The following is a 27,411-nucleotide window of genomic DNA, read 5'->3' on the forward strand; positions in this document are numbered from 1 at the left end:
CTCTCAAAAATAAACATTTCTTAAATTTTTCAAAAAACTGAATAAAAAGACAGAATTGATATGAAAATATATCACCCAATAATAAGGACAGAAAAGTAGAGTAGACACAAAATGAGAATATTCCAGTTTCACAACAGAGGGACAGAAAAGAACTTTCGAAAATACAAGTCTCATATCATGATAATGTAACAAGAACATTTTGGAATGTATAACTCAATAAATTTTCTTTGTAAGAGTATATAAAGTTATATGTACACACCAGCAACATACACATTTTTATCACCTATGGGTCCAAAAGACATTGTAATGGGAAAGAGACATGTACATAACCGTGTGATTACTTCAAGTCTGAGGTAACAACATCTAGGTCACGCAGATGTAGAGGACAAAGAAGGCCACTTAAAACCATCAGTGTTAACATCAGTGACACGAACTAGGAATTCATACACTTGGGATCCCAATCAAGGACGAGGCACCTGGAAACTCAAAACCATATTCACAACAATGAAAAGATTTCTCTCATGCCTGAATTTTCATGAACAAAATACATGAAGTTCTATACCTGAAGTTTTCCCAAAATTGTGTCCATTCAGGATCATCTCCATTGTACTGGCTCACATTTTCAGTTAAGAATTTAAGGGAGAATAAATGCTATGCCACAGTGTGTCTGTGCTCACAGATTCCTGGGATACCTGAAGGCTTTTCCATGGTGCTTAAGTTCACATGGGTCCTCGAAGGGAAGAGGGACGACTGAAGGCTTTCCCACACAGCAGTCATTCATAAGGTTCTGCCCAGGACTTTGGGACACTGGAAGGTCTTAGCAGAGTCCTTGCATACAGAGGCTTACTGTCCACTATGCAGCCTCACCTGTTCTTGAAGGAAGCGGTGATCTGTCAAGGTCTCTCCCCAGGGTGTTTCTTCATATGCGCTCGAAGAGACGAGGAGAACTTGTACACCTTCCCACACTTCTTACATTCATAGGATTTAATGGTGCTGTGTGTTTTCAAATGACTTTGAAAAATTTGCAGCTGATTGAAAGCTTTCCCACACTCGATACACTCAAAAGGTCTCTCCCCAGCATGTGTCCTCATATGGGCTCGCAGGCTAGCAGGAGAGGTAAAGGCATTCCCACACCGCTGACATTCGTAAGATCTCCCTCCAGAGTGTGTCCTCATATGTACTCCCAGGTTTGAAGGAGATGGGAAGGCTTTCCCACAGTGCTGACATTTAAAGGGTTTTTCCTCAGTGTGGGTCCGCACATGTATCCTTAGGTCTCTGTGATACCTGAAGGTTTTGCCACACTCCTCGCATTCGTAGGGTTTCACTACATTGTGTGTGGTCATGTGGCGTTCAAAAGGCCGATGCTTCCTGAAAGTTTCCCCACACTCCTTACATTCCAAGTGTCCATCCCCTGAGTGTCTTCTCGCAGTATGTAGTACGAGGGTGTAGTGACGAAGGAAGGCTTTCCCACAGTGCTGACATTTATTGGGTCTCTCCCCAGTGTGTCTCCTCATATGTTCTCGCAGGCACGACTTATACCTGAAGGCTTTCCCACACTCCTGACATTCATAGGGTTTCTCCCCCGTGTGTGTTGTCACATGTTCTTGTAGGCATGACTTATACCTGAAGGTTTTCCCACACTCCGGACATTCATAGGGTCTCTCCCTGGTGTGTGTTGTCACATGTCCTCGCAGATTCCACTGATATCTGAAGGCTTTCCCACACTGCTTACATTCATACGGTCTTTCCCCAGTGTGTGTCCTCATATGTATTCTCAGGTGTGTTTGATCCCCAAAGCCCCTGTCACATTCCTTACATTCATAGGGTTTCACTATACTGTGAATAACCATGTGACGTTTAATATGATGATACTTCCGGAAGGATTTCCCACATCCCTTACATTCATAGGGTCTTTCCCCAGTGTGTGTCCTCATATGAACTCGCAGGTCTGAGTGATGCCTAAAGGCTCTGCCACACTCCAGACATTCATAGGGTTTCACTACATTGTGTGTGGTCATGTGACATTCAAAATGTAGACGTTTCTTGAAAGTTTTGCCACACTCCTTACATTCAAAGGGTGCATACCCTGTGTGTTTTCTCTCAGGTATTCGAAAGGAATGCTGACCAGGGAAGGCTTTCCCACCCGGCTGATATTTATAGGGTTTCTCCCGAGCGTGGGTCCTGACATGGTTTTGCAGGCTTGACTTATACCCGAAGGCTCTCCCACACTCCTGACATTCATAGGGTCTCACCCCAGTGTGAATTCTCACATGACGTGTAAGGTAGCAGTGATACACGAAGGTTTTCCCACACGTGTCACACACATGGACTCTCTGTCCACAGTGACCTTGCACATGACGTTTAAAGGAAGCTGTGCAAGTGAAAGTTTTTCCACATTTCTTGCACTCTATAGACTTTTTACTACGGAGACTCTTCGCATATGTCTCCGATGCTCTCCCGGTGACCTGACCTTCACAGGGTTTCTCTACAAGGTCTGTGTCCACATGAGTGTTGAGGCTTGTAACAGAGCTGCAAGCCTGCCCACACTCCTCACTAGGACTAGGTTTGAGTTGTGGGTGAGGTTTTCGCGGCTTCTCTAGTAAGGAACCATCTGCAAAGGCTTCTCTACACTTAGTGCATTCACAGGATTTGCCTCCAGTAGGACACCCCTCATGCACAGTAAGACTTGTAATTGGGTTCAGCGTTTCTCCACATTGATCTCCTTCAATACGTTCACAGACACTCTCCACCAGAGGACTTCTGTTCAAAATAGGAAGGTACATGGTTAGGAAATGATGATTACAAACTATCTCTTAATTAACGATCTATTGATGTTTGTTAATCATTATTGCACTATATAATGGCCACTGTCAATGAATAGTGATGTTTGTGGCACTGTCTGCATGTTTACAAAATGGTAAAAGCCTAAAACCCATCATGCTTATGCCATAATCTCTGGCTGACAACTCAAACAGAGTCATAACATTTGGGGGTTCGTACATACAGTTTTCTCTGACCATTTTTTCCAACGCAATGTTTTTTCACATGATCAATACCTAGAATAAATTTATAAAAATTTCTTGTGAAAATTTCGACTACACGATTGTTGCGCTAGGTTTGCAACTGTTCTCTAATTTCAGGTCAGTCTCACAATTGCCAACATCCCCCCCCTTCCTCCCTTACAAGTGTCACTCACCTCAAAAGCCCTTGCTGCATTCGGGTCAGATCTCCACTGCTGTGAAACTCCTGCTTCTCTACAAACACAGAACGGGAATCGTTTTTTGTAAACATTAGTATCTTCTCTTCACTCAGAGGCTCGTTCTGCAAAGAATTCCGCTGAGTCTCTGACCCACTCATTTTACCTTGACTGGGAGGAACTACAAGAAGTGGGAGCCTAGGGGGCACCTGGGTGGCTCGGTCAGTTAGGCGTCTAACCAGCTCAGGTCAAGTCTCACAGTCCGTGAGTTCAAGCCCCGCGTCGGGCTCTGTGCTGACAGCTCGGAGCCTGGAGCCTGCTTCCGATTCTGTGTCTCCCTCTCTCTCTGCCCCTCCCCTGCTCATGCTCTGTCTCTCTCTGTCTCAAAAATAAATAAAAACATTAAAAAATTTTTAAAAAAAAAACAAAAGAATCGGGAGCCTAGTTGAATTTCGTGGAAATGACCTGATATGTAAGGTAAGAAAACAGACCATGTATCTCTATTTATATACTGATCCCGAAATGGAAATGAACTTCATGAGGAAGAATGGTCATGTGACCAAAAAATTCCGAGGACCCTTGTGACTCGAGACTTTGGCAATAATAGAGAAAGTGTCTGAAATGGCAGCCCGTTCATTCAGAAATACTTCAAACTAGATGGACACTAATGTGGAGTTAAGAATTATCAGAAGAGCCAAGTAGGAAGGAACTGGGCAAGACACACACATCCACACCCTACCTCTACAGGAAGACAGAAAGACTGGCCATGTGGGCTACGGTGGATGCAAAGTCCAACAGGGAGGACAGGTGAATGGCAGACATCACCCTGCTCAAACAAAGACTGAGTCACGTTTCTAATGGATGTGTCCAAACGCCAATCCCTTCTCCAGAACCTGGTCCACCTGACGGTTGGCCTGTTCTGAAGGCACATAGGCCCTCAGTGGAGGCTGCCTGCACTGCCCCAGCTGCCATTAGGAGATTAGATGGTGTGTGTGTGGCTGCTGCCCTGACCCTGAAAAGAGCTCAGCAGAAGGGAGGATCTGAAGGACAACAAGCAATCTGGAAGATGGGCCTAACTTTCGTCTTCACAGTCATGATGACTGATAATTGTGGGACTTTTTATTATTCATTCACTCATTCACTCACTCATTTTTTGGTAGAAGCATACTGACCTATATATTCGTGTCAGGTGTGCAACATGGGGACTCAACGATTCCATACATTACAAAATGCTCACCATAAGAAGTGTAATTGCTGTCACTATACAAAACTACAAAATTATTGACCATATTCCCTGTCCTCTACTTTTCCTTCCCATGACTTATTTATTCAATAAGTGCAAATCTGTTCTTCTCAATCCCCTCCATGATTTCACCTGTCTCTCAATCCCATTCCAATCTCACAAACACCAATTTGTTGTCTACGGTTTTAAGTCTGTTCCTATTTTCTGTTGTCTGTTCATTTTGTCATTTAGATTCCACATATTCCACATGTAAGTAACGTGTTTTGTTGGTCTCTCTGTCGGACTTATTTACTTGGTATAATACTCTCTAGGTCCATCCATGTTGTCACAAACATCACAAATTTGTCCCTTTTGTATTACTGAGGGATAGTCCCTTGTATGTAGATACAACATCTTCATTATCCATTCATCTGTTGAAGGACTCCTGCATTGCTTCCCTATGTTGAGTACAGCGAGTAACAGTCTGGTGAACCAGGGGGTGCACATGTCTTATCGTGCTGGCTTTTTTTCTTTGGTGAACTACCCAGAAGCGGAATTATGGACTACATGGTACTGTTGTGTTTCATTTTATTGTGGAAATTCCAAACTGTTTGCCAAGCTGGTTGCACCTATTTAAATCCCACCGACGAGGAGTTTCCTTTTCTCCACATCCTCACCAACACTCGTATTTCCTGTCTTGTTGACACTAGCCATTCCGGCTGCTGTGAGGGGACAGCTCATTGTGGTTTCGACGTGCACTTCCCTGAGGATTAGTGATACTGAGCAGCTTTTCATGTGCCAAGAGGCCATCTCTATTATTTTCTGTGGGAAAATGTCTGTTATGTTCCCCTTCCAATTTTTTATTTTTCCTTTTGTTTCCCTTACCTGAAGGGATGATTCCACAAAAATAATGCTAAGGCTGATGTCCATGAGTTCAGTGCCTCCGTTTAGTCTTAAAACGTGTATGGGTTCAAGTCCTACACCGAGGTGTTTAATCCATACTGAGTTTCCTTTCAGGTAAGGGGTATGAAGCTGGCCCAGTTTCACCTCCTTACAAGTAGCTGCCTCATTTTCCCAACACCACTTATTGAAGAGACAGTCTTTTCCCCCGTGTATATTCTCTGCTCCTTCTTTAGAGACTCTTTAACCATATATACAAGGGTTCATTTCTGGACTCTCTATTCTGTTGCCTTGATGTTGGTGTCTGGATTTGTGCCAGTACTATACTGTTTTGTTGAGTATAGTTTAAAATCGGGACTGTTTTATTCAACTTTGGTATGCCTTCTCAAAACTGCTTTGGTTATTTGGAATCTTTTCTGTTCCACACAGAATTTAGAATTTCTTGCTATAGTTCTTTGAAAAATACTATCAATATATTGATAGGGATTGCACTGAATATGTAGAGCACTTTTCATAGTACAGGCATTTGCAAAACAATTGGTCCATACTATCCATGACAAAGGTGTAACATTCCCTTTATTGTGTCATCTTCAATGTCTTTCATTAAATGTTTTATACCTGCCAGAGTACAAATCTTTCAACTTCCTTGGTTACTTTTAAGACAGTATCCTGTAGTTTTTGAAGTAACTGAATATGGGTTTGTTTGCTTAATTTCTCTGCTGTTCTGGTAGTAAATATAGAAATGGAACAGATTTTGGAATATTAATTTGTGTTCTGCAACGTTACTAAATCCATGTATTAGTTCTATTAGTATTTGGTAAAGTCCTAAGGATATTCTATGTACAGTCTCATGTGATTTGCAAATATTGAGCTTTTCTTCCTCCTCCTGAAAAGACCAGTGAAGGTATGGAGCCATCCTTACCCACGGAGGACAGGTTCCTGCAGGTCTCCAGCATCACATCTCTGTAAAGCTTCCTCTGACCACGATCCAGCAAAGCCCACTCTTCTGGGGTGAACTTCACAGCCACATCCTCAAAGACCACAGAGGCCTGAAACATACCACATACTCTATTGCTGCAAAGCGCCATCATCACCCATGTGTGTGGGAGGATGAAGGGTGACAGGCGGGGAGCTGCATTCCATTCCTAGGATCCCTGAGTCACAACAGAGGGTGAGGACAAACAGCTGACATGAACTTATACACACCCAATTTACTGGGGCATTTACAGTGAGACAGATCTGAGCAGACCAGTACTGTACAGACCGAAAACTGAAATATTCACTCGGACAACACACAGACCGGAGGACACACGTTTGGCTTGCTCTAAGACAATTATGCTTCATCATCAGCTCCAAGAACTGGAACCAGAATGTCAGGATGCTGTGGACACTCAGATTCCAGGGCTGCTTGATGGGAGCAGCTCTCACCCTGGAAGGAACAAGGGCAAGAAGCCTGGTGGAGTCCCCTCTCTTCCAACAGGCAGACACGACCCTTTCCCCAGATTGGTTGGGCTCTGGGCATGGGACACAGGCCAGGGTCCGGGCGCCTGGCACACCTGATGTGTAAGACGAGTCCGGGGCCTTAAGAAACGTGGAAGTCAGCAGGGCCGCTCAAACTTTTAACCTAGGGCCCAGAATTCAAGGAAAAGGGCACCAGAAGGAAGAGTCCCTAAGGGATTGATGGGGACACAGCCACCGCTCACGTTAACACAGGAGGAAGAATCACAGTGTATGGACCGTTTTTAGGCAACAGGCCTGAATGATGGAAAGATACGCAGCAAAGGGCACAGTGAGCACACAGCTGAATGCACACGGGCTCCTGAGTGACCTGCCTCGAAATGGCCACAGGCCCCAACTAACCCCTGGATACTTACAACCGGGCACAGGTCCCACACAGGGAGCATTCCAAAGGTTCCCATGCTCCCTCGTGACCCCATAACTGTAGCCCCCCAGCATTGCCTCCCGGCAGACGGTCTCTCCTTTGCCATCCTGCCCGCTGCTCCCTTGCAGGGTATTCAGCAAACTCCCATCTCCTCTGTTCTGCCTTGGGGGGAATCTCTCACCCCCTGAGCTGCGGGCCTCCCCCTGATCAGGTCACCCCACATTTGATGGCCTTCACAGGGACCCTCTGCTATACTCGGCCTCTCCTGGGATTTCCTAGGAATTTCTTGGGAGTTTCCCTTGGTGGCCTGACTCTAGTGTTCTCTGGGCAGCTGACAACCTCCACCTGAGAGGTTCCTCCTTGGTGAGGATCCCAAGTCCCAGGGGGCGTCTATGGGGCACCCCTTGCCCAACAGGATGAGGGATTTCCCCTCTTGCCTTTCAGGGGGGATCCTTGACTCCTTCTCCTTTCTTTTTGCCCTTTGGCAGGTGTAACCACAGTCCTCACCAGGCAGCCAAAGTTCTCTATCCAAGGGGGTCCCTGGTATGGTCTATGGGTCTGAGGGTGAACAAGGTCAGACCATTCGGGTCTGTACGGGTGAATGACCCCTTTCCTCTCCTCTCCACTCTGTTCCCAAGGTCTATTCCCAATGAGTGGCAAATATGGCAATGGCAGCTCAGCCGTGGTGAATCCGCACATGTGAAGGACTCAGCTGGGACCCTTTCCTGATGCTGGCTGAGTCTCACCAGCCTTGCTTCTGTCAGATTCCCCCCTTAACTCCTTAGTTCCCATGTATGCAGCTGCCATCTTGATCTACAAGCAAACACATTCCTACACATCTGAGTGCTGAGTCCTCCCCTCCTTTTTGCTTAAGTACAATGAGAATCTGTTCTCCTTGTAACAAGACACCATTGGACACATTGGTTATTTCACCAAAGATTTGACAGGAATGTCGGATTTGAGACAGACCTGCATAGACCCAGAACTAACCAGACAGCTTGAAGGAATTAAGGTGGACTTTGTGGACCCAATCAACCCCCCTGGAAATACTGGCCTGATGCCTTGCTGACAGAGTTCCCAGCAGCCTTACCAGGTGAGTCAAGTCAACTCCTGGCAGGTGCCGGAAACCTCAGGATGGTTTGGGGACCTTGAGAAGAAATCACATAAATCTACAGGTCTTGCAGACAAGTCTGGTGACAAATATTTGGCTTGTCTTCTGGCCTCAAGGGGCTATAAAAGTTCAATCCAGAGATTCCTGATAACAATTTTGAGCAAAGCAAGCTTCTTGAAAAACCTTTTTGGCCAATCACTGTTCTTCCTGAGCTTTTGTAAGTAACTAGGCAATGACTGTTAAAACTGAACTTGTTTCACAAACCATCAGTCTTGATTTGGCTATCTTTGGAAACAGGAGTGAATTCAGAGAGAAAATAATTATGTTTCAAAACCACCTCTTTGGAGATATTGGAATTTGATAGTATTCCTTATAAACCAGATTAGATCCTGAATTCTTCTGGTTCCTCAAATACCTGGCCATAGATCTCCAAACTAAGGTTTTGAATCTTCCTTTGTCATGACCTAAAGTCATTAAAAATTAAAACTGTTTTTCTTAAAATTCTGAATACCAATGCTAGACAACTTGAGGTGAAATTTAGAGAAATTTCCACAACAGCTCATGATAGAGAATCTCCATGCTTGTTACTCTGTCAGGAAAATAATAAGACCCCAGGGACACAGGATTATTTGAACAGCTGGAAAATGGGAAGGACTCCCCAAATGCATGACTCAACTATCACCTTGACCAATTCTGCATGAATGTGTAAGGAAAATCACTCCTTAAAACCCAGAGTATACCCCACTCCATGGGATTAACTATGGACTTGTGGAAATAATAGATGGGATCACATTCCTGATCTTGGACTGGATGACACATGTGGGGATGCCCTTATCTCCCACAACAAGTATCTCCCATTTGCTATTGATTCCCGTAATATATCGTTAAGGGGAGACATCATGCGCCCCTGGTTTCAGCAAGTGGATGTCTACCAGGCAGGTGCCCAAGACCAGTGGCCGAGATGGAGACACTAGGACACACAGGGCCAGGAAAGATTAGACATCTGTGGAGGAAAAGGAATCATCAGCTCCACAGACAATAACTGAGTGTTGTGGATTTATCTGTCGCGGAAACAAGAGGAACACATGGAGAGAGAGTTCCAGCATGTGTGATTATGACCCGCGTGATGTAGTTTTCGCACGGAACAAAAGACGGTCATCTACAGAGGAAGAGACCGGGAAGTTCAACTCTACTAACAACGTGAAGGATCCATCCACACAGACAACCCAGAGAAAGGATACACCCTGACGTGGAGAAAACACAACATGCTGAAATGAAACAGCCTGAATGTCCCCAGGACGTGAAGGAAACAGAACATCAGGAAGAAGACATGTGAGTTACAGGTCACAACATGCTGGAAATGCTTCCACAGAAGAGGGAATCCCACACATGAGAAATGTTCAGCCCTGAGGGAATCAGATAAACCAACGTGTGACGTCCAGGAGACCCCATGTGACACACTCGAGCTGGACACCATGAAGTCGCAAGTGACGGGACCCAGAACCGACATATGGTTCACACTCCGCTCCTCGTTTCCTGCTGACGTGTAACTTATTCACGAGCTACAATATGCAATGTCCCCCCCAGCACAGAAGGACTTATGAGGCATTTACCCTGGAGACAAGGCCACACTGCCGGCAGCAGCAGCCCCTGTCCCCTGCAAGGCCCCTGCCCCTAGTGCAACAATCCCTTCCCCCACCTTTGCAATCATTGTTGTCAATACATGTCTCTCCTTACTCAATTCGTATTTTTCCTTTGAACCTGGTTTGACCAACTGTCCAAAACCACCCCTTTCCTACCCAAACTTTACCCAGGCTGCTGTCCTCCCCACAGATCCCTGAACTGCAGGTGGCCCACACTCTGAACATCCACTGAGCTGAGGAACAAGGCCCTGGGGACGTGAGCCAAATGAGGCCTTCCTCCACCACAAGGGTGGGATCCTGACACTGGGCCTTCCTTCCCATCCGCCTCCTGCAGAACAGCCAAGCCTCGTTCTCTTTCACTGGAGGGTCCCTGAGATGGGAGCTGGTCCCTGTTGGAACCGATTGTAATAAACTGTCCTCAGCCAGGTGCAGATTTGAGGTCATCTCCCAAGTCTGTCACCTCAGCTAGACCTCAAGCTGATGAGCTTGTACTCACAGAACTTTGCCCCACGTTTCTCTAAGCTGTCCTTTCCAGCTGTCCTTTTAACGCAGGCAAATGACAGGAACCCGCCCCTGGAGCAGACCCACTGCCCTCACCAGACCTCCAGGGCCCCAACCTCCCCGACCAGTTTGAGGAGCCCGGGGATTCCTGTCTGTGCAGAGGGACCTGGAGGGACCTCTGGAATGACCACCAATTACCTTTACCTCATTATCACACTGAAGTCTCCACTGGGGGAGGAGCACAGCCTCCTGTACATGACTTACTTCCTGGGGACAGGCCTGCGGCCCTAAGGCCCACCTCCATCACCCCTCCTCCCACCCCACACAGGACGAGGAGGCTTCCCCATGGAAATATCCATCCCAGCCCTAAACCAGAAGAGCCCATCCACCCTCCCTCCGGGGAGTCAGGGCTTTGGAAGTTATTTCCTGTGGTCTACTGATCTCTGTATCTGCTGCTAATAAAGTTTTCTTCCTGGGACTGCTCAGTGTGGAGCAGTTTCTGACTCACCAAGCAGAGAACTCAGGTTGGTTGGGTGACAGGTCCACCGTGGGTCCCCCTGTAAGCTCAACGGGTTAAGGGGTGCCCAGAAAAATAATCGTTTTAGGACCCCCGCTCCATTCCGTGATCTACGCCTCTCCGGCTCTAATTGCCCAGCACACCCCTTGCAGAACTTCCTGGTCCGGGTCAGAATCACAAAGAAATGGAAAAACAGAAAACCAATCTCAGCCATTTACGACTTGAAGGGAACAGCGGGTGTCTGCACCAGGCCAGGAAACAGCCAAACCCGTGAAACTCTCCGCGCCGTTTCCAAAGCGAGAAAACCCTGCATTTCTTAGCCGAGATCGCAGCCCAGGACCCCATGCGCGTGCACCTGCTCCCTCAGCGCGCGCTCAGCCCCGGCCCCACGTCCCACACTTACCTCCGCTGGATTCTAACGTCCAAGTCTCAGCCCCCGGGAGCAGCTCTGGCTCCGTGACCGTCACACTGCACGCGTGCTTTCTCGGCACGTCTTCCAGCTCGGCCCGAGCAACCTCACGCCCGCCTAGACCGCCCCCGACAAAGCTCCCCTTTCTGAATATTCATCCTCACCCTCCAAAAAAGACCCCCCCCCCCCGGGGAGTCGCGGCTTCGGAAGCTATTCCCTGCGGCCTCTTTACGGCTGCAAACAGTTTCCTTTATGAGACAACTCACCGGACAGTCTCTACCTGTCCTCCACCGAGGAGCAAAACTCCTGCTTAGTCAGGTCGTCGCACACGCTCCCCGAATCCCAGGCCTCCCCCTGCCCTCCCCCCTGCCCTCCCCCAGCCTTCCTTCCCAGTTCCATCCGCCCAGGACCCAGGTGCCAACCCTAGGGAGGGGGACACCCCGCCGCGGACGCTTCCACCTAGTTCCGGCGGGTCCCATCCGCCCCTCCGGCCCACGCACTCACCATCTCGGGGCCCCGCTCCGCGCCCTCGGGGTGTCCTCCTAAGCCGCGCACACCCGCAACCATGGCAGCGCAGGATCCTACTGCGCCAGCCGCCCCGGCTGAGAGCCACACCCACCGGGCTCTCGCTCGGGCCTGATTGGGTGGTGTACAGGTCCCGTGCCCTAATTGGGCGATCCTTCAGTCCCTGCGATCTGATTGGATGGTGCTCCGAAGATAATTCCCCCGATCCTGATTGGACATTACCGAGCCACTTCGCTTCCGCGCCCTGATAGGACAGCCTTCGGCCCTTCACGTTGTGATTGGAGGGTAATCCTGGCACCGCCCATTGTGGCCGCAAATTGGGCAGATTCCCCCCCCCCCCCCCCCCGCAGTCCCGCCTCCTGCCCCCTGAGTGACAGGCTGGCGGTAGACACGTGTCCAATCCGCCTGCCAGGATCGGCTCTCAGCAGAATGCGCTCCGGGCCAGCTGAGCCGCCTGCCTCCTTCTTCTGTGTCAGGAATCTGGTTCAGTTTCCGACTAGCCTCCCTTGTCCAGCGTCGCATCGGGACGCGACAGAACAGAAGGACCCGATGAGCCTTCAGTCCATGGCCCCTACAGGGTGACGGTGCACTTGTCCCCTGTGTTTAAGAACAGCTCACCGATGGGGTGCCTCAGAGCCTGCAGCCTGCTTCAGATTCGGTGTCTCTCCCTCTTTCTCTGTCCCTCCCCCGCTTGTGCTCTCTGTCTTCCAAAAATAAATGAACATTAAAAATTTAAAAAAAGAGAGAGAGAGAGAGAGAGAGAGAGAGAGACAGAACAGCTCACTGTGTGAGCTCACCTAAGGGGAAATAGACCTCCTTGGGTGTTGACCTGGCCCTTTGAAAGCGTGAGGCCCCGCTCTCTGAACCGACCTCCACTTCTCAGGCCTCAGGTCAATAAAAAGTGCCCTGGGGCCTCAGCCATCAAGGGACGTGGGACCCCGCGGCCCCAGCGGCCCACAGCCACAGGTGTGACACGTTACAACCCTCAGGTTTGCGTTATATTCTGCAAGGAAAGTCACAGCACATCCAGTTTGTAATCAGACCCTGTAAATGAGAAATGTAAAGGTTCCATTTCCTTCTTCAGGTGGTGCATTGATGTGGGACAGCTCTGAGAACGTACAAAAAAAAAAAAAAGAACACTGAGTTTTACTCTTAAAAGCGTGAGCCCTATGGGATGTGAATATCTCCATTTTCCTAAACAAATTTAAAGGCCACAATAGCCAGGAAATCATGCCTCCTGGGCACTGTTGAAATACTTCGTGTCTCTGCGGATTTGCCCACTCTGCCTATTTAATGTAAGTGACTCACACCACGTGGCCTCGTGTGGCTGGTGTCTTCCACGTGGTATAACATTGTCACCATACGTTCACGTGCATGATGTGTCTGTCCTTCATTCCTCTCTGGGGCTGAATCACCGTCCGTCCTGTGTCTATGCCGCACCCTGTTTATCCATCCACGCACTGGGGGACACTTGGGGTGTTTCCCTCTTTTGCGGGGCCTGCACAGTTTTGCACCTGGCATTCGTGTGCACACATCTGAGTGTCTGTTTCCGTTTACGTAGGCCTGGAACACTTGGGTCACACTGCCGTTCTGTGTTTCACTTCTTGAGGAACCACCAAACTTTTTTCCACGTCAGCTGCCCTGACACTCCCACCAGCCAAGCACAGGGTTCCGCTTTCTCCATCCACATCCTGGCCGCCGCTTCTTTCTGGATTCTGGCTCCTAGCCGTCCTCGTGAGTGGGAAGTGGCATCTCATCGTGATTCTGACTCGCATCGTCCTGATGGGAGGATCGTTTCATGTGTCTATTAGACATTTGTGCGTCATCTTAAGAGAAATGTTTGATCAAGGTTTTGCTCCCTTTCTGACAGCGATGAGTTTTTGTCATTCAGATAGGAGTTTTTTGTGTATTCTGCAGGATAAAGTCTTACCATACATGCGATTTACAAGGACGTTCTCCCATTTTATGGGTGTCCTTATAACCTCTTGTTAGTGACCTTTGATGTGCAGAAGACTTTCGTCTTGCGGAAGCTTCATTTACCTACTTTTTCTTGTGTTCCCTGTGATTATCAGGTCACAGTTAAGAAATCTTACCAAATACAAGTTCATGAGGATTTCTCCCTGGATTTCTTTCACTCTCAGGTTACCCAGGTCAGGCCCCTCAGGGCTGGGGATTCTCGGCAGAGATGTTTCCAAGGCCTGGAACTGAGATGCTCTGGTATCACACATGTCCCTAGACAGTTGTTTAATGTGATAGGCCATGAAGGAGTTTCTGGTTTAAGCGATGATCTTTGATTCTTATGCAAATACACTTCTATACATCCGTACCTTCACCATTATGCTTCCAACATGCAAGTTCTTGACGACTGCTCGATTTGGGGTAATTCCCTCTGCCTCATTATTAGAAAAGCATGTCCATGATTGAACACTTGTTCTTACGTATAAAATTCTGAAGTGGGATTTGTGAAGTTCCAAGAAAAACTTGGTTATGGTATTGATGGAGTTCTACTGACGCGATCCAACTATTTGGTAAGTATTGACACATTGGAACATTTCCTCGAATCTCTCAGCCCACCTGCAACCCGGGAAATGCTCATGGCTCCAACTCAACTTCTATCTGCACTCCAGCCTCCACGTCATTGCCACTGCTACAAGCCCAGCATGATCCACCATCTTGGCGGACATCACCAGCCTAGTGCCCGTTGTCATGGTAACAGAGGGATCCTGTGAGGCAGCCCGATCGGCTCGTGTTGGGCATCCACACCACCCACCATCAAAGCGAGACTTCTTGGTCAACCAGTGCATGGAAACCACCCCATGTCTGTTGTTCCTCCTCCCCCCCCGTCCCCCTCACTCCTCTGCAGCGACACTGGCTTCTGGTATCCTTTGAATCCAAGGTCCCCTCCCTCCTCCAGAATGCATTCATTATATGGGGCTGCCGTAACACAGTGCCAGACAAACATTTGTGGTGTCACAAATGAGTCACCTGGAAGCCTGAGATCAAGTTGTCTGCAAGGTTGGTTCCTACTGGAGGCTCTGAAGGACAGTCTGTCCCAGGCCTCCCTCCCAGCTTCTGGGGGTTGCCCACAACCCTTTGCATTCCTTGGCGGGTAGACACATCATGCCAATCCCTGCTTCGGTCTCACATGGTCAAGCCCTGTCTTCAGCGCAGGCCTCTGTGTCCCAATTTCCCCGTTTTATAAGGACACCCATCACTGGGTCAAGACCTACCCTAATCCAGTGTGGCCTCATCTTCCTTAAATGTGCAAACACCTTATTTCTAGATAAGGCTGTATTTTGAGGTTCCACGTAGACAGGAAATGTGGGGGTACAATACTGAACCCAGAGTATGTGTGTGTTTGTACTGCATATACCTTGTCATGAATTTAGGTATCAACTTCCAGTGTTACGTGAAATCACTATTTTACTCTTCCACTTTCCTATTCCCACCAACCTCCTGTACCTGTATCTCTGATGCAAGTTTACCCAGATAGAAGATGCTATGCAGGTTTCCCAGAATAGTCTTCTGAACTGTGGTTAAATATGACCTGTATATTAACAAATGACACTCTCTTCACCTTTAACTGGCAGAGAGTTATATCAAAATATCTCTTTGGGGCGCCTGGGTGGCTCAGTCGGTTGAGCGTCCGACTTCGGCTCAGGTCATGATCTCGCAGCTTGTGAGTTCGAGCCCCACGTCAGACTCTGTGCTGACAGCTCGGAGCCTGGAGCCTGCTTCGGATTCTGTGTCTCCCTCTCTCTCTGCCCCCAACCCACTCACATTCTGTCTCTGTCTCTCTCAAAAATAAATAAACATTTTTTTTTTTTAAACTGTGTCAACTGGGGGCGTATCAACAGAACCATGAGTGATCTGAATAAAAGAGAAAGGCCTGGCCCATTTTTCCTCCACTGGCATCACACAAGGAGACACCACTGGGTGGAGCATTACCAATCAATTACCCACCCATCACGGGAAGAAACGTCCTGTTCAGCATAATCAGCACTATTCCTAGCGAGAATAAGTAAGGGGGGAAGGACAGGTTTCCAATTCTGGTATCAATTTTCATGTAAACATTTAAGAGCTATTTGGAAAACACACAGGGGGAGGCAGCATTTCCAGAAATTAGCAGTTTCCTCAAGGCAGTTATGCCTGGAGTTCCGTGTAAGAACTCATTCCCACCGCCTCTAACACTCACCTCACCAACAACACTGTTCTGGTTGTTCACAGGCAAGCAGGGAAGATGCGTGTCTGTCTCCCCATTCCCCAATGTTAAAAAAAAATTTTTTTTAACAATTATTTATTATTGAGAGGCAGCAAGAGACAGCATGGGGAGGGGGGTGCAGGGCGCAGAGAGAGAGGGAGACACAGAATCCGAAGCAGGCTCCAGGCTCCGAGCTGTCAGCACAGAGCCCCACGCGGGGCTCGAACTCACAAACCATGAGATCATGACCTGAGCTGAAGTCAGATGCTTAAAGGAGGGAGCCACCCAGGCGCCCCTCCCCCTTCCCCAATCTTAACCTGCAAGAGGGTGACTCCCGGTGTTCTTTGTCAAAGACCATTACATAAGCATCATTAGGAATGACTAAGGCGTTTCTAGAACTAAAAGGTGGTAGCTGCAAAAGAATTAAGGAAAATCACACCAGAAAGAAAATGAATACAAAAGCGAACCCTCCACGATGAGGGCAGGAGGCCAGCAGGGGGCGCTCCCCATCCAATCCCCGGGCAGCTGTAGACGCCACACGAAAGAGGCGCGGGCGCACACAACTTTACTGCCCCCGCCCGCGTGAGAAAGCTTTCCTCTGCCCAGCAACAGTCCAGCCAATGAGAGACGGACACAGCGCAGCCAATGAGAAGCCACCATCGTCTAACCACCGATGTGCCCCCAAGGATTTTTTTCTTTATAACAGCCGCTCCCAACTCCGCCCCCACCGTCCTCCCCCTCCCCCCGCCTCCCCCTTACCTGTAAAAGACCATCCTCCCTTTCCTCTCTGAACTTGCGCATGGATTTGCCAATTCTTGCGTGTCCCGATTTGCAATTCTTCCTAGCGCCCATAAACCCACTTTTTTTGCGGGTGGAATACGTGATGCTAAAGGTCAACCTTACTTGGTGTCAGAAACTGAGCCCGTTAGCAGTGTGCTGGCCTTCTGTCCAAGTCCTCTGCAAGATGTGATGGTCAGTGGGGCTCAGGAGTGAAAGAGAGATCAAGAGCCCAGAGCTTCGGATTCTGTGTCGCCCTCTCTCTCTGTTCCTTCACCCCTCACACTCTGTCTCGCTGTCTCTCAAAAAAAAGAAACAAAGAAAAAAAGAATTCTGGAGATGTTTTTAGTGCAAAAAAAAGTGGTTTATAAAGCGTGGGGACAGGACCTGTGGGCAGACAGAGCTGCAGTGCAATTGTGAGGGGCAACTGATTATCCTTTGCAGTTCGGGGAGGGAAAGACAGAGGAAGTTTCCAAACCCATTTTATTTTATTTATTTTATTATTTATTTTTTAAAATTTACATCCAAATTAGTGTATAGCGCAACAATGATTTCAGGAGTAGATTCCTTAGTGCCCCTTTCCCATTTGGCCCATCCCCCCTCCCACAACCCCTCCAGTAACCCTCTGTTTGTTCTCCATATTTAAGAGTCTCCATATGATTTGTCCCCCTCCCTGCTTTCACATTATTTTTGTGTCCCTTCCCTTATGTTCATCTCTTTCGTATCTTAAGGTCCTCATATGAGTGAAGTCATATGATTTTTGTCTTTCTCCGACTAATTTCACTTAGCATAACACCCCCCAGTTCCATCCACGTAATTGCAAATGGCAAGACTTCATACTTTTTGATTGCTGAGTAATACTCCACTGTGTGTGTGTGTGTGTGTGTGTGTGTGTGTGTGTGTATACACCACATCTTCTTTAGCCATTCACCCATCGATGGACATTTGGGCTCTTTCCATACTTTGGCAATTGTCGATAGCGCTGCTATAAACATTGGGGTGCATGTACCCCTCCAAAACAGCATACCCGTATCCCTTGGATAAATACCTAGTAGTGCAATTGTTGGGTCGTAGGGTAGTTCTGTTTTTAGTTTTTTGAGGACCCTCCAGACTGTTTTCCAGAGTGGCTGCACCAGCTTGCCTTCCCATCCAAACCCATTTTAATACGTTAAAGAAGGCTTACAGGATCCTGGAGGCCTAGCTGTTGACAAACTAAGGTTGTTGTTGGGGTTTTGTTTTTGTGTTTTTGTTTGTTTGTGGTTTTGTTTGGGTATTTATTTATTTATTTATTTATCTCTAGCAAGGGATTAAGACAGTTGGGCATTCCTGGAGGAAAGTCCTACTCCGCCAGCCTGAAGTATTTGTCAATGGGCTACAAGCCATAAGGAAATTTAATTGTATCTACAGTTCTTTCGCCTTTCCTCTCTGCATCATGTGGGCGCAGACTGTTCCTGGGTAGAGGTCTTTGACCAAGTCCTTCTGGAACCAACCTGTTCCTGTTGAAACAGCGGTATTTAGGAATTTCTCTTTCTGTTCTAAAGAAAAAGCTAAGGAAGGGGATCCCAGTCATCAAAATACTTGAAGAGCATCCCTCAAGACCCATTGTGTCATACCTTCTGGGTTTTTTTTTATTTTTTTTTTAAACATTTATTCATTTTTGAGAGACAGACAGAGACAAAGCGTGAGCAGGGGAGGGGCAGAGAGACAGGGAGACACAGAATCTGAAGCAGGCTCCAGGCTCTGAGCTGTCAGCACAACAGAGCCCCACGCGGGGCTTGAACCCACAAACCGTGAGATCATGACCTGAGCTGAAGTCACATGCTTAACTGACTGAGCCACCAGGCACCCCACCCTCTGGTTTTATATTTAAAAAATTATGGTCTCTCCTCACACACATTTCTTTTTTTTTTTTTTAACTTATTTTTTAAACTTTAAATCCAAGTTAACACGTTGTGCAACAATGATTTCAGGAAGAGAATTTAGTGATTCATCCTCTATGTATAATACCCAGTGCTCATCTCAGCAAGGGTCCTCCTTAGTGCCCCTCCCCCATTTAGCCCATCCTCCCCTCCCACAACCCCTCCAGCAACCCTCAGTTGGTTCTCCATATTTATGAGTCTCTCCTGTTTTGTCCCCCTCCCTGTTTTTATATTATTTTTGTGTCCCTTCCCTTATGTTCATCTGTTTTGTGTCTTGAAGTCCTCATATGAGTGAAGTCATATGATTTTTGTCTTTCTCTAATTTCACTTAGCATAATACCTTCCAGTTCCACCCACGTAGTTGCAAATGGCAAGATTTCATTCTTTTTGATTGCCAAGTAATACCCCATTGTATATATGTACCACATCTTCTTTCTCCATTCATCCATTGATGGCCATTCGGGCTCTTTCCATACTTTGGCTCTTGTCGATAGTGCTGCTATAAACACTGGGGTGCATGTGTCCCTTCGAAACAGCACACCTGTATCCCTTGGGTAAATGCCTCGTAGTGCAATGGCTGGGTCGTAGGGTAGTTCCATTTTTAATTTTTTGAGGAACCTCCACACTGTTTTCCAGAGTGGCTGCACCAGTGTGCATTCCCAGCAACAATGCAAAAGAGATCCTCTCTCTCCGCATCCTCGCCAACATCTGTTGTTGCCTGAGTGGTTACTGTTAGTCTTTCTGACAGGTGTGAGGGGGTATCTCATGGTGGTTTTGATTTGTATTTTCCTGATGATGAGCGAAGTTGAGCATTTTTTCATCCTCACACACATTTCTAACTAACTTCATTAGAAGTAACTTAGAACATCAATGGCCATTACTAGAGACTTCTGATCTCCCCAGATGGATTCTTAACAAAGTTGAATTGGACAGCTTTGGCTCTAAAATTGCCAAAACCAGATTGATGAGGGAGCGCAAAGCAAGCTGAGACCCGGCAAACTCCCTCCCCCACGCCCCAGAGTGGGATCTGTGTGACATTCCTCAGGCAATCCTGGCTGCCCAAGAACAAAAGAAAGGGGGAAAAAAACCCCAATGGTCAACTGAGCACAGTCGTGCAGGACGTGAGTCTCCATCAGCTCACAAATGTCCTAGTAAATTACAAGGAACAAGGCAATCTTATCGATAGCGTCTAGCCACCAGAAACCCATAGACTCAATTTCCTGAAGCCCTAACATCACCCTCCCACTCCATGGTGATGTGGGGAACAAACGCCAGATAAAAATTTAAATAAAATTAAACCTCTTGGGGCGCCTGGGTGGCTCAGTCGGTTAAGTGTCCGACTTCGGCTCAGGTCATGATCTCATGGTTTGTGGGTTCAAGCCCTGCGTGGGGCTCTGTTGTGCTGACAGCTCAGAGCCTGGAGTCTGCTTCAGATTCTGTGTCTCCCTCTCTCTTTGTGCCTCCCCTGCTCTCACTCTGTCTCTCTCTCTCTCTCTCTCTCAAAAATAAATAAACATTAAAAATTTTTTTTTCTAATTAAATTTCTTTGTAACCTGTGGCCCATTGGCAAATATTTGAGACAGGCAGAGTAAAACATTCCACCAATTAACTCTCAACTGTCTCGTCTTCATGTTAATGCCTTACAAGAGGGAAAACCACCTTAGCTTGACCACAGCAAGGCCCCTGCTACCTTAGGAGTCCTCTTTAGCATATGAAAGTCCTTTTGGAAACTTTCCTTCTCTACCTCCCCCAAGTCCCAGGTCACCCCCCACACTAAGGACACAGTGTCTCTGCCCACAGGTCCTGTCCCCGTGCTTTACTAATAGCACCTTTTTGCACCAAAGATGGCTCAAGAATTCTTTCTTGACCATTGGCTCTGGACCCCCACCATCGCCCCAAAACCCCATCAAGATGGGATGTCTACTTCAATGGGTATTTGGAAGCTTCCAAACACTATCAAGATGTAAATTCCCTTCTCTGCAAAACACTATTTCTAAATTATCAGAGACAAACCACTGAAAGATGTCAAAATGGCTTCCGAGTCTCCGTCTCCCTCCCCATCTTGTCTCCAGACACGTGGGTGCCTCTTCCAGTGCAGACCAGGCCATCAGTGCCCCCTTCCTCTCTTCCCTCTGCTCCCTCCCTACCACCTGTGTACCCCCACCCTCCTCCTAATCCTTTCAGTGAAGGTCCTTTTCCTCTGATTCTCTCCCCAATCCTTGCTCTCCTGAACCTTTTAAAACACGCCCCCGTGGGGATCCAAATAAAGCCCAAGGTGAAGCCTGGTGGTCAGAGGCTGAACAGGGAGCCAGAGTTAGACTTTCCCAAAGTGACTGAGGATCCCCAGTGGTTTGCTGAAGAATTTAACAGTTATTCAAACTCACCACCCTGGTTTCTCAGATTTATACCAGTTGGATCACATGCTTGCTGGAGACGGCCAGGCCAAACACTGGATGAAGCTAGCCCAGTGGGAACACCCTAAAGAGTATTGGGGAATCAGACACCTACATGTTGGCCAGGATGCTAGAACATTCACTGGAAATACTGAGCGATGCCATCTTCCCTTAAGCCTGGGGAGGGGCACAAAACTCAGCCTTGCACATCACAACCTGATGAACCTTTTCATGATGATTACAATGGACTCCAAATTGCCTTTCAAGAAAATTCTGGTTGAACTTTAGTTACTGAATGTACCTGGGTAGCTCATAACTCTGTTTATGCATGAGCACAACTGAATTCTTTCTCATTTAGGCAAAAGAAACCAGCGTGGAATGAGAAACTGTGACCATTCCAGACTCAGGTAATTTCACGGACACGCTCCTCACTTGAAGAAAGACGAATACGAATACATTCTCAATTTCCACTTACGGCAAATGGAAGCCCCTACACAAAATGATGAAAACAAAAAACTCTGCTTTCTGCAATTATTGCAAAGAGCCAGGGTGTTGGGGAAAAAGCTTGTTACAAATGTAAGCACTCCACCCCCCGTGTCCCTCCAGCCAGCCCTTCCCACACCCTCCTCATTCCCAGCGACGGAGCTCCAGGGAACCACAGGGGCTGTTCTCAGTCCTCCCTCTCAGTCAGCTTGTGGAACTGAAGTTTTGGGGTGATGGTGGGGTGGTCCGGAGCCGACAGCGAAGAAAGAATTCCTGAACACATCTCTGGGGTCAAAAGATGATTTTATTGGGGCGCCTGGGTGGCGCAGTCGGTTAAGCGTCCGACTTCAGCCAGGTCACGATCTCGCAGTCCGGGAGTTCGAGCCCCGCGTCGGGCTCTGGGCTGATGGCTCAGAGCCTGGAGCCTGTTTCCGATTCTGTGTCTCCCTCTCTCTCTGCCCCTCCCCTGTTCATGCTCTGTCTCTCTCTGTCCCAAAAATAAATAAACGTTGAAAAAAAAAAAAAGATGATTTTATTAAAGCACGGGAACAGGACCCATGGGCAGGAAGAGCCGCACTGGGGTTGTGACGGGTGACTCATTATATACGCCCTCAGGTTGGCAGGGGGTCAGGGATAGAGTAAGTCTCTAAGGTATTTTGGAAGCAAGGTTCCCAGGACCTTGAGGGGCTGGCTGCTGCTAGGGAAAACACCATTGATTACCATTTAATAAAACCTCAGTCATGAGACCCTTCAGATGTATATCAGGGGTCCACAGGCTTGGCGGACGATTGCCAGCATGTATCTTGGGGGAGGTGAGATAAAGGGAGTAGACTGACAGGGTCCACGAGGTCAGGAAAATGTCAAGCCCAGATTGCCTTTTGCTCCCAGCAAAGTGTCCTCACGGAGGCAGCTGAGCTCCTAGAAGGAAGCCGCTCTGCCAGTTTCAAGGACTTGTCAATGAGCTGTAGCCAGTAAGGGAATTTAATTTTTCATTTGCCTTAGTTTCCCACATTGCCATGGCAAGCACTTAAACCCCTTTCCTTTGTTCGTGGGTAGCCAGGAGTGTCCGAGGAATGTCTCACATAGCTCACCTGGTGTGTGTGTGTGTGTGTGTGTGTGTGTGTGTGTGCGCGCACGCCGCAACCTGTACCTTGCCCTCAGCTTGCCCCATCCTCCCCCATCAGAACCACCTCCACATTGGGAAGGGATCTCTATCCTTGTTGACACCAGTACATTCTTGGTGCCCAGCCCCCTGCTGTAACGCAGCCCCTGCCTGGAAGGGCTAAAAAACAGCTCCACTATGGGGGGGGGGGGGGGCGTCTCTAAAATATCTCAGCAGGTTCCTGCCTGTCAGCCTATTCCTTGTCTAGGCGCTTTGAGAAATACCCTCTTCTTCCTTTCTCCTCCCCTATTCACGTCTTAGGCCGAGTCTTCCAAGAAAGGTAAAATCCCAGAATTTCACTTCCTCAAAATGGGCAAGTAATTCTGGAATGGGGCAGTAGTAATCAAAATAGCCAATGAGAGGAAATAAGTGAGCCCAGGTCCTCTCTTCTATGCTCTGTCTCTGAGACACTAGAGCAGAGTCTAACACGGGTCATTTGTTCCCATTGGGTCAGCTACCATGCTCTTTCTGGGCAGAATCCAGTGACCTCCCATCAAGACTCAACCAGATCCTTCAAAACCTCCTCCCAGGGGCGCCTGGGGGGGCGGGGTTCAGCCTTTTAAGCGTCTGACTCTGGATTTTTGATTTCAGCTCAGGTCATGATCTCAGTTCTTGGGATGGAGCCCCACACCCAGCTCCGTGCTGACAGCGGGGAGCCTGCGTGGGATTCTCTCCCTGCCCCTCCCTGCTCATGCTCTCTCTCTCTCTCTCAAAATAAATTTTATTCTATTTTTTATTCTTTAAGTTCACTTATTTTTGCAGAGAGAAAGAGAGCGTGCGTGAGCATGCGTGGGGGAGGGGCAGAGAGGGAGGGAGACACAGAATCTGAAACAGGCTCCAGGCTCTGTGCCCACAGAGCCTGACGCAGGGCTTCAACTCACAGACAGCGAGATCGTGACCTGAGCCGAAGTTGGACACTCAACCGACTGAGCCACCAAGGCACCCCTCAAAATAAATTTTCAAAGTAAATAAATTTTAAAAGAAAGTCTTATTAAACAAATTTTTTTTAAAGGGTGCCTGGGTGGCTCGGTCGTTGCGCAGAATCTGACTTTGACCAGGTCATGATCTCACTGTTCGTGAGTTCGAGTCCCACATCAGGAGAGCTCAAGCCTCGCTCTGTTTCCCTCTCTCTGCCGCTCGCCCACTGGCAGTCTCTCTCAAAAAAAAAAAACAAACAAAAAACCCCAATAAAACAACAAAAAAACACCTCTTCCCAGAATTAGTCCATACCCTATAAATAAGGAAGCCCTTTAGGGCATCAAGCCCATGACAGACTGAAAGCCTCGGTGTCTCACGACCCCCTGCACTACTCCCTGGAACATCCATCTTACTTAGCAGAAAATCCAGTGGCTGACCTTGGACATCTGTCCAAGACGTCTCGGCAATAAATAACATCTTCCCTCCACCCCGTTGTTCCCAACCCCCATTGGCTATAGACACCCACTGCCACTGAGAGCAAACTTTTCACTGGGACTTATCTACACAGTGGATTTTCGGATTCCAGTTGGGAAGCGTAGCGAGTTTTTGCTCTCACTTGGAGGCACAGAAATACACCGGACAGTCGTGCCCCAGGGACCCACACAGCGTCTGACTTCATAAGCCCCTAAAGCTGATCTGGAGGATAGAAAGTTTTCTGCCTCTCTCCTTTGTTACACTATGGAGATAATTCCATTCTCTGCTGCCCTTCAATGGAAGACATTATCTACCTGTTAAACTCTGGGGTTTAAAGGGACATAAAGTCTCAAAAATCTGCAGTCTGCTCAAACTCAGGATCAATACTCGGGGCACTCGATCTTGGATCTGGACATTTGGATCCAGACAAAACCCCTCACGGCTGGTTAATGCTGACACATCCTTTGGACGCCCTATGGCATTGAACATGCCACCCCTCTACACGATAAAGATTTTTCATAGCTTATTGATTGGGGTTTTAAAAAGGATCAAAGTGGGGGCACCCGGGTGGCTGTCGGTTAAGCGTCTGACTTCCGACTGTGACGATCTCACAGTCTGTGAGTTCGAGCCCCGCGTCGGGCTCTGTGCTGACAGCTCGGAGCCTGGAGCCTGCTTCGGATTCTGTGTCTCCCTCTCTCTCTGCCCCTCCCCCACTCACACTGTCTCTCTCTCTCCTCAGCCAAGGGTAAAACCACACATTTAGACCAATAGCTGGTACAGCTTTCCCCAAAAGGCAGCAGGCAACATCTGGGTCGCAGCCCTCCTGAGACGTTCAGCCTCACCTGGGTTCCTTTTTCTCATCGTTGCTGCTTCTCTGTCCTTCGCGGAAAGAACATGCCCTTGTCCACCTTTCCCAAACTGTTACAAAAGAGGGGAATCTCTTCTTCGAGTTGTGGCCTTTCAGAAACCCCCTCATCACGGCCCTGTGATACAGTCATTTTCACTGGCTTTCTCCTAAGAGGTAAGACGTTCAGAATTAAAAAAAAGTTTTTTTCAACGTTTATTTATTTTTGGGACAGAGAGAGACAGAGCATGAACGGGGGAGGGGCACAGAGAGAGGGAGACACAGAATCGGAAACAGGCTCCAGGCTCCGAGCCGTCAGCCCAGAGCCTGACGCGGGGCTCGAACTCCCGGACCTCGAGATCGTGACCTGGCTGAAGTCGGACGCTTAACCGGCTGCGCCACCCAGGCGCCCCAAAGACGTTCAGAATTTAAAGAAGCCCTTCTTTCATCTGAACTCTTCACTGACACGGGATTCTTATGCAGTAGTTTCTAAAAATGCAGCTCTATAGGCTGCATTTGATAACACATTTGGTTCCAGACAGTTCTTTTGGAATAACAATACCACTTTTTTTTTTTAAGTTTATTTATTTTGAGAGAGAGAGAGAGAGAGAGACAGAGAGAGCAGGGGATGGGGGGTGGAGGGGAGACAGAGACAGAGACAGAGACGATGCCAAGCAGGCTTCGTGCAGTCGGTGCAGAGCCTGATGTCGGGCCTGAACTCACGAAATCGTGAGACCATGACCTGAGCCAAAATCAAGAGTTGGACACTCAAGTGACTGAGCCTCCCAGGCGCCACTAACAATACATTTTAAAATGTCTTTTGGGGTGCCTGGCTGGCAGGGTGGGAGCAGCCACAGGACCCTTTTTTTTTTCTTTTTTAAAAGAATTTTATTTTAATGCTTATTTACTTTTGAGAGAGAGAGAATGCAGGCAGGGGAGAGGCAGCGAGAGAGGGAGACACAGAATCCGAAGCAGGCCCCAGGCTCCGAGCTGTCAGCACAGAGCCTGACGCGGGGCTCCAACCACGAACCGTGAGATCATGACCCGAGTCGAAGTCGGATGCCTAACTGACTGAGCCACCCAGGCGCCCCCCATGGGACTCTTGATCTTGGAGTCATTAGTTTGAGAGCCACGTTGGAGATACAGAGAACTTAAATAAATAATAAACTTTGAGGTTTTGCCATTATTGCAAAAAATTTCACCAGCTACTGCTTTGCATTATTTGCACTACATCTGCCCCAGTCCCGAGTTGATTCTTGTGCTCCTACAGGACCCACTATTGTTTTCTTTTTAATAATAATTTAAGCAATTCCTACGCTCAATATGGGGCCGAAACTCACAACCCTGGGATCAAGAGTCACGTGCCAGGCACCCTTCCACTGTTCTACCTTCTATGCTGCTTCTCCAAGAGACTTCCAGGATGCATCCAGGACTCCGGGTTTGCTTTTATAAATAAGACCTTTCTCCCCGAAGTCTGAGTAAGTGACAATAACTATTTCAGTTGAGTACTTTCAGACCTAGGGTCCGGTTTAGAATATTCACCTGTTGGGGCGCCTGGTTCATTCAGTCAGTTAAGCATCCGACTCTTGGTTTCGGCTCAGGTCGTGATCTCATGGTTTGTGGGATCAATCCCAGCATTGGGCTCTGTGCTGACAGGACACAGCCTGCTTGGGATTCTCGCTCTCCCTCTCTCTCTGCCCCTCCCCTGCTCACACTTTGTCTCTCTCTCAAAAACAAATAATCATTTTGAGGCGCCTGGGTAGCTCAGTCGGTTGGGAGCCTGTCTTTGGCTAAGGTCATGATCTCATAGTCCACGGGTTCGAGCCACATGTCGGGTTCTGTGCCGACAGCTCGGAGCCTGGAGCCTGCTTCGGATTCTGTGTCTCCCTCTCTCTCTGCCCCTCCCCCGCTGGCACTCTGTCTCTCTCTCAAAAATAAAAATAAAAATTCAAAAAAAATTAGAGAAACAAATAATTATTAAAAAAAGAATATTATTCACATAATGTAGAATTGCCAAGCTAAGCTACTTAGTTTTGTATATTTATTCTAAGGTTTCTATATTGTTGCCTGTCAAACTTTTGTGAAAATGATGTACCTAATAATTAGATGATTTCCCATACTTACCATCTCTCTCTCTGTCTCTTCAGATTTTATTTTTAAGTAATCGCTACACCCAACGTGGGGCTTGAACTCACAACCCTGAGATCAAGAGCTGTGCGCTCTACTGACCGAGCCAGCCGGCCGCCCCTCCGATGCTTATCAGCTTGATAAATACAGGCGAGGTGGGAAGTGCTGGAGAGTTTCTCTGCCCAGCTTTCCTTCGTGGGGCCCTAA

General features: G+C 47.9%; 1 protein-coding gene across 4 annotated transcripts; it reads right to left on the reverse strand.

Moving 5' to 3' along the window:
• Nucleotides 1-862: 862 nt before the first annotated feature.
• LOC125159308 (zinc finger protein 77-like) lies at nucleotides 863-11,983 on the reverse strand. Of its 4 annotated transcripts, XM_047847527.1 has the most exons (5): nucleotides 11,886-11,983; nucleotides 6,241-6,367; nucleotides 3,197-3,254; nucleotides 3,005-3,056; nucleotides 2,624-2,760 (listed from the first exon to the last, which is right to left on the reverse strand). In XM_047847527.1, exons 1-4 carry the CDS (start codon nucleotides 11,946-11,948, stop codon nucleotides 3,050-3,052), a joined length of 255 nt encoding a protein of 84 aa, XP_047703483.1. In that variant the 5' UTR covers nucleotides 11,949-11,983; the 3' UTR covers nucleotides 2,624-2,760; nucleotides 3,005-3,049. The 4 variants fall into 4 exon arrangements, with proteins under 4 accessions (XP_047703455.1, XP_047703465.1, XP_047703475.1 ...); XM_047847499.1 differs by lacking the exon at nucleotides 3,005-3,056 and having other exon boundaries at nucleotides 863-2,760; XM_047847519.1 differs by having other exon boundaries at nucleotides 2,617-3,056.
• Nucleotides 11,984-27,411: the final 15,428 nt, after the last annotated feature.

This window comes from Prionailurus viverrinus, chromosome A2 (assembly GCF_022837055.1).
Source record: "Prionailurus viverrinus isolate Anna chromosome A2, UM_Priviv_1.0, whole genome shotgun sequence".
NCBI classification, from domain to species: domain Eukaryota; kingdom Metazoa; phylum Chordata; class Mammalia; order Carnivora; family Felidae; genus Prionailurus; species Prionailurus viverrinus.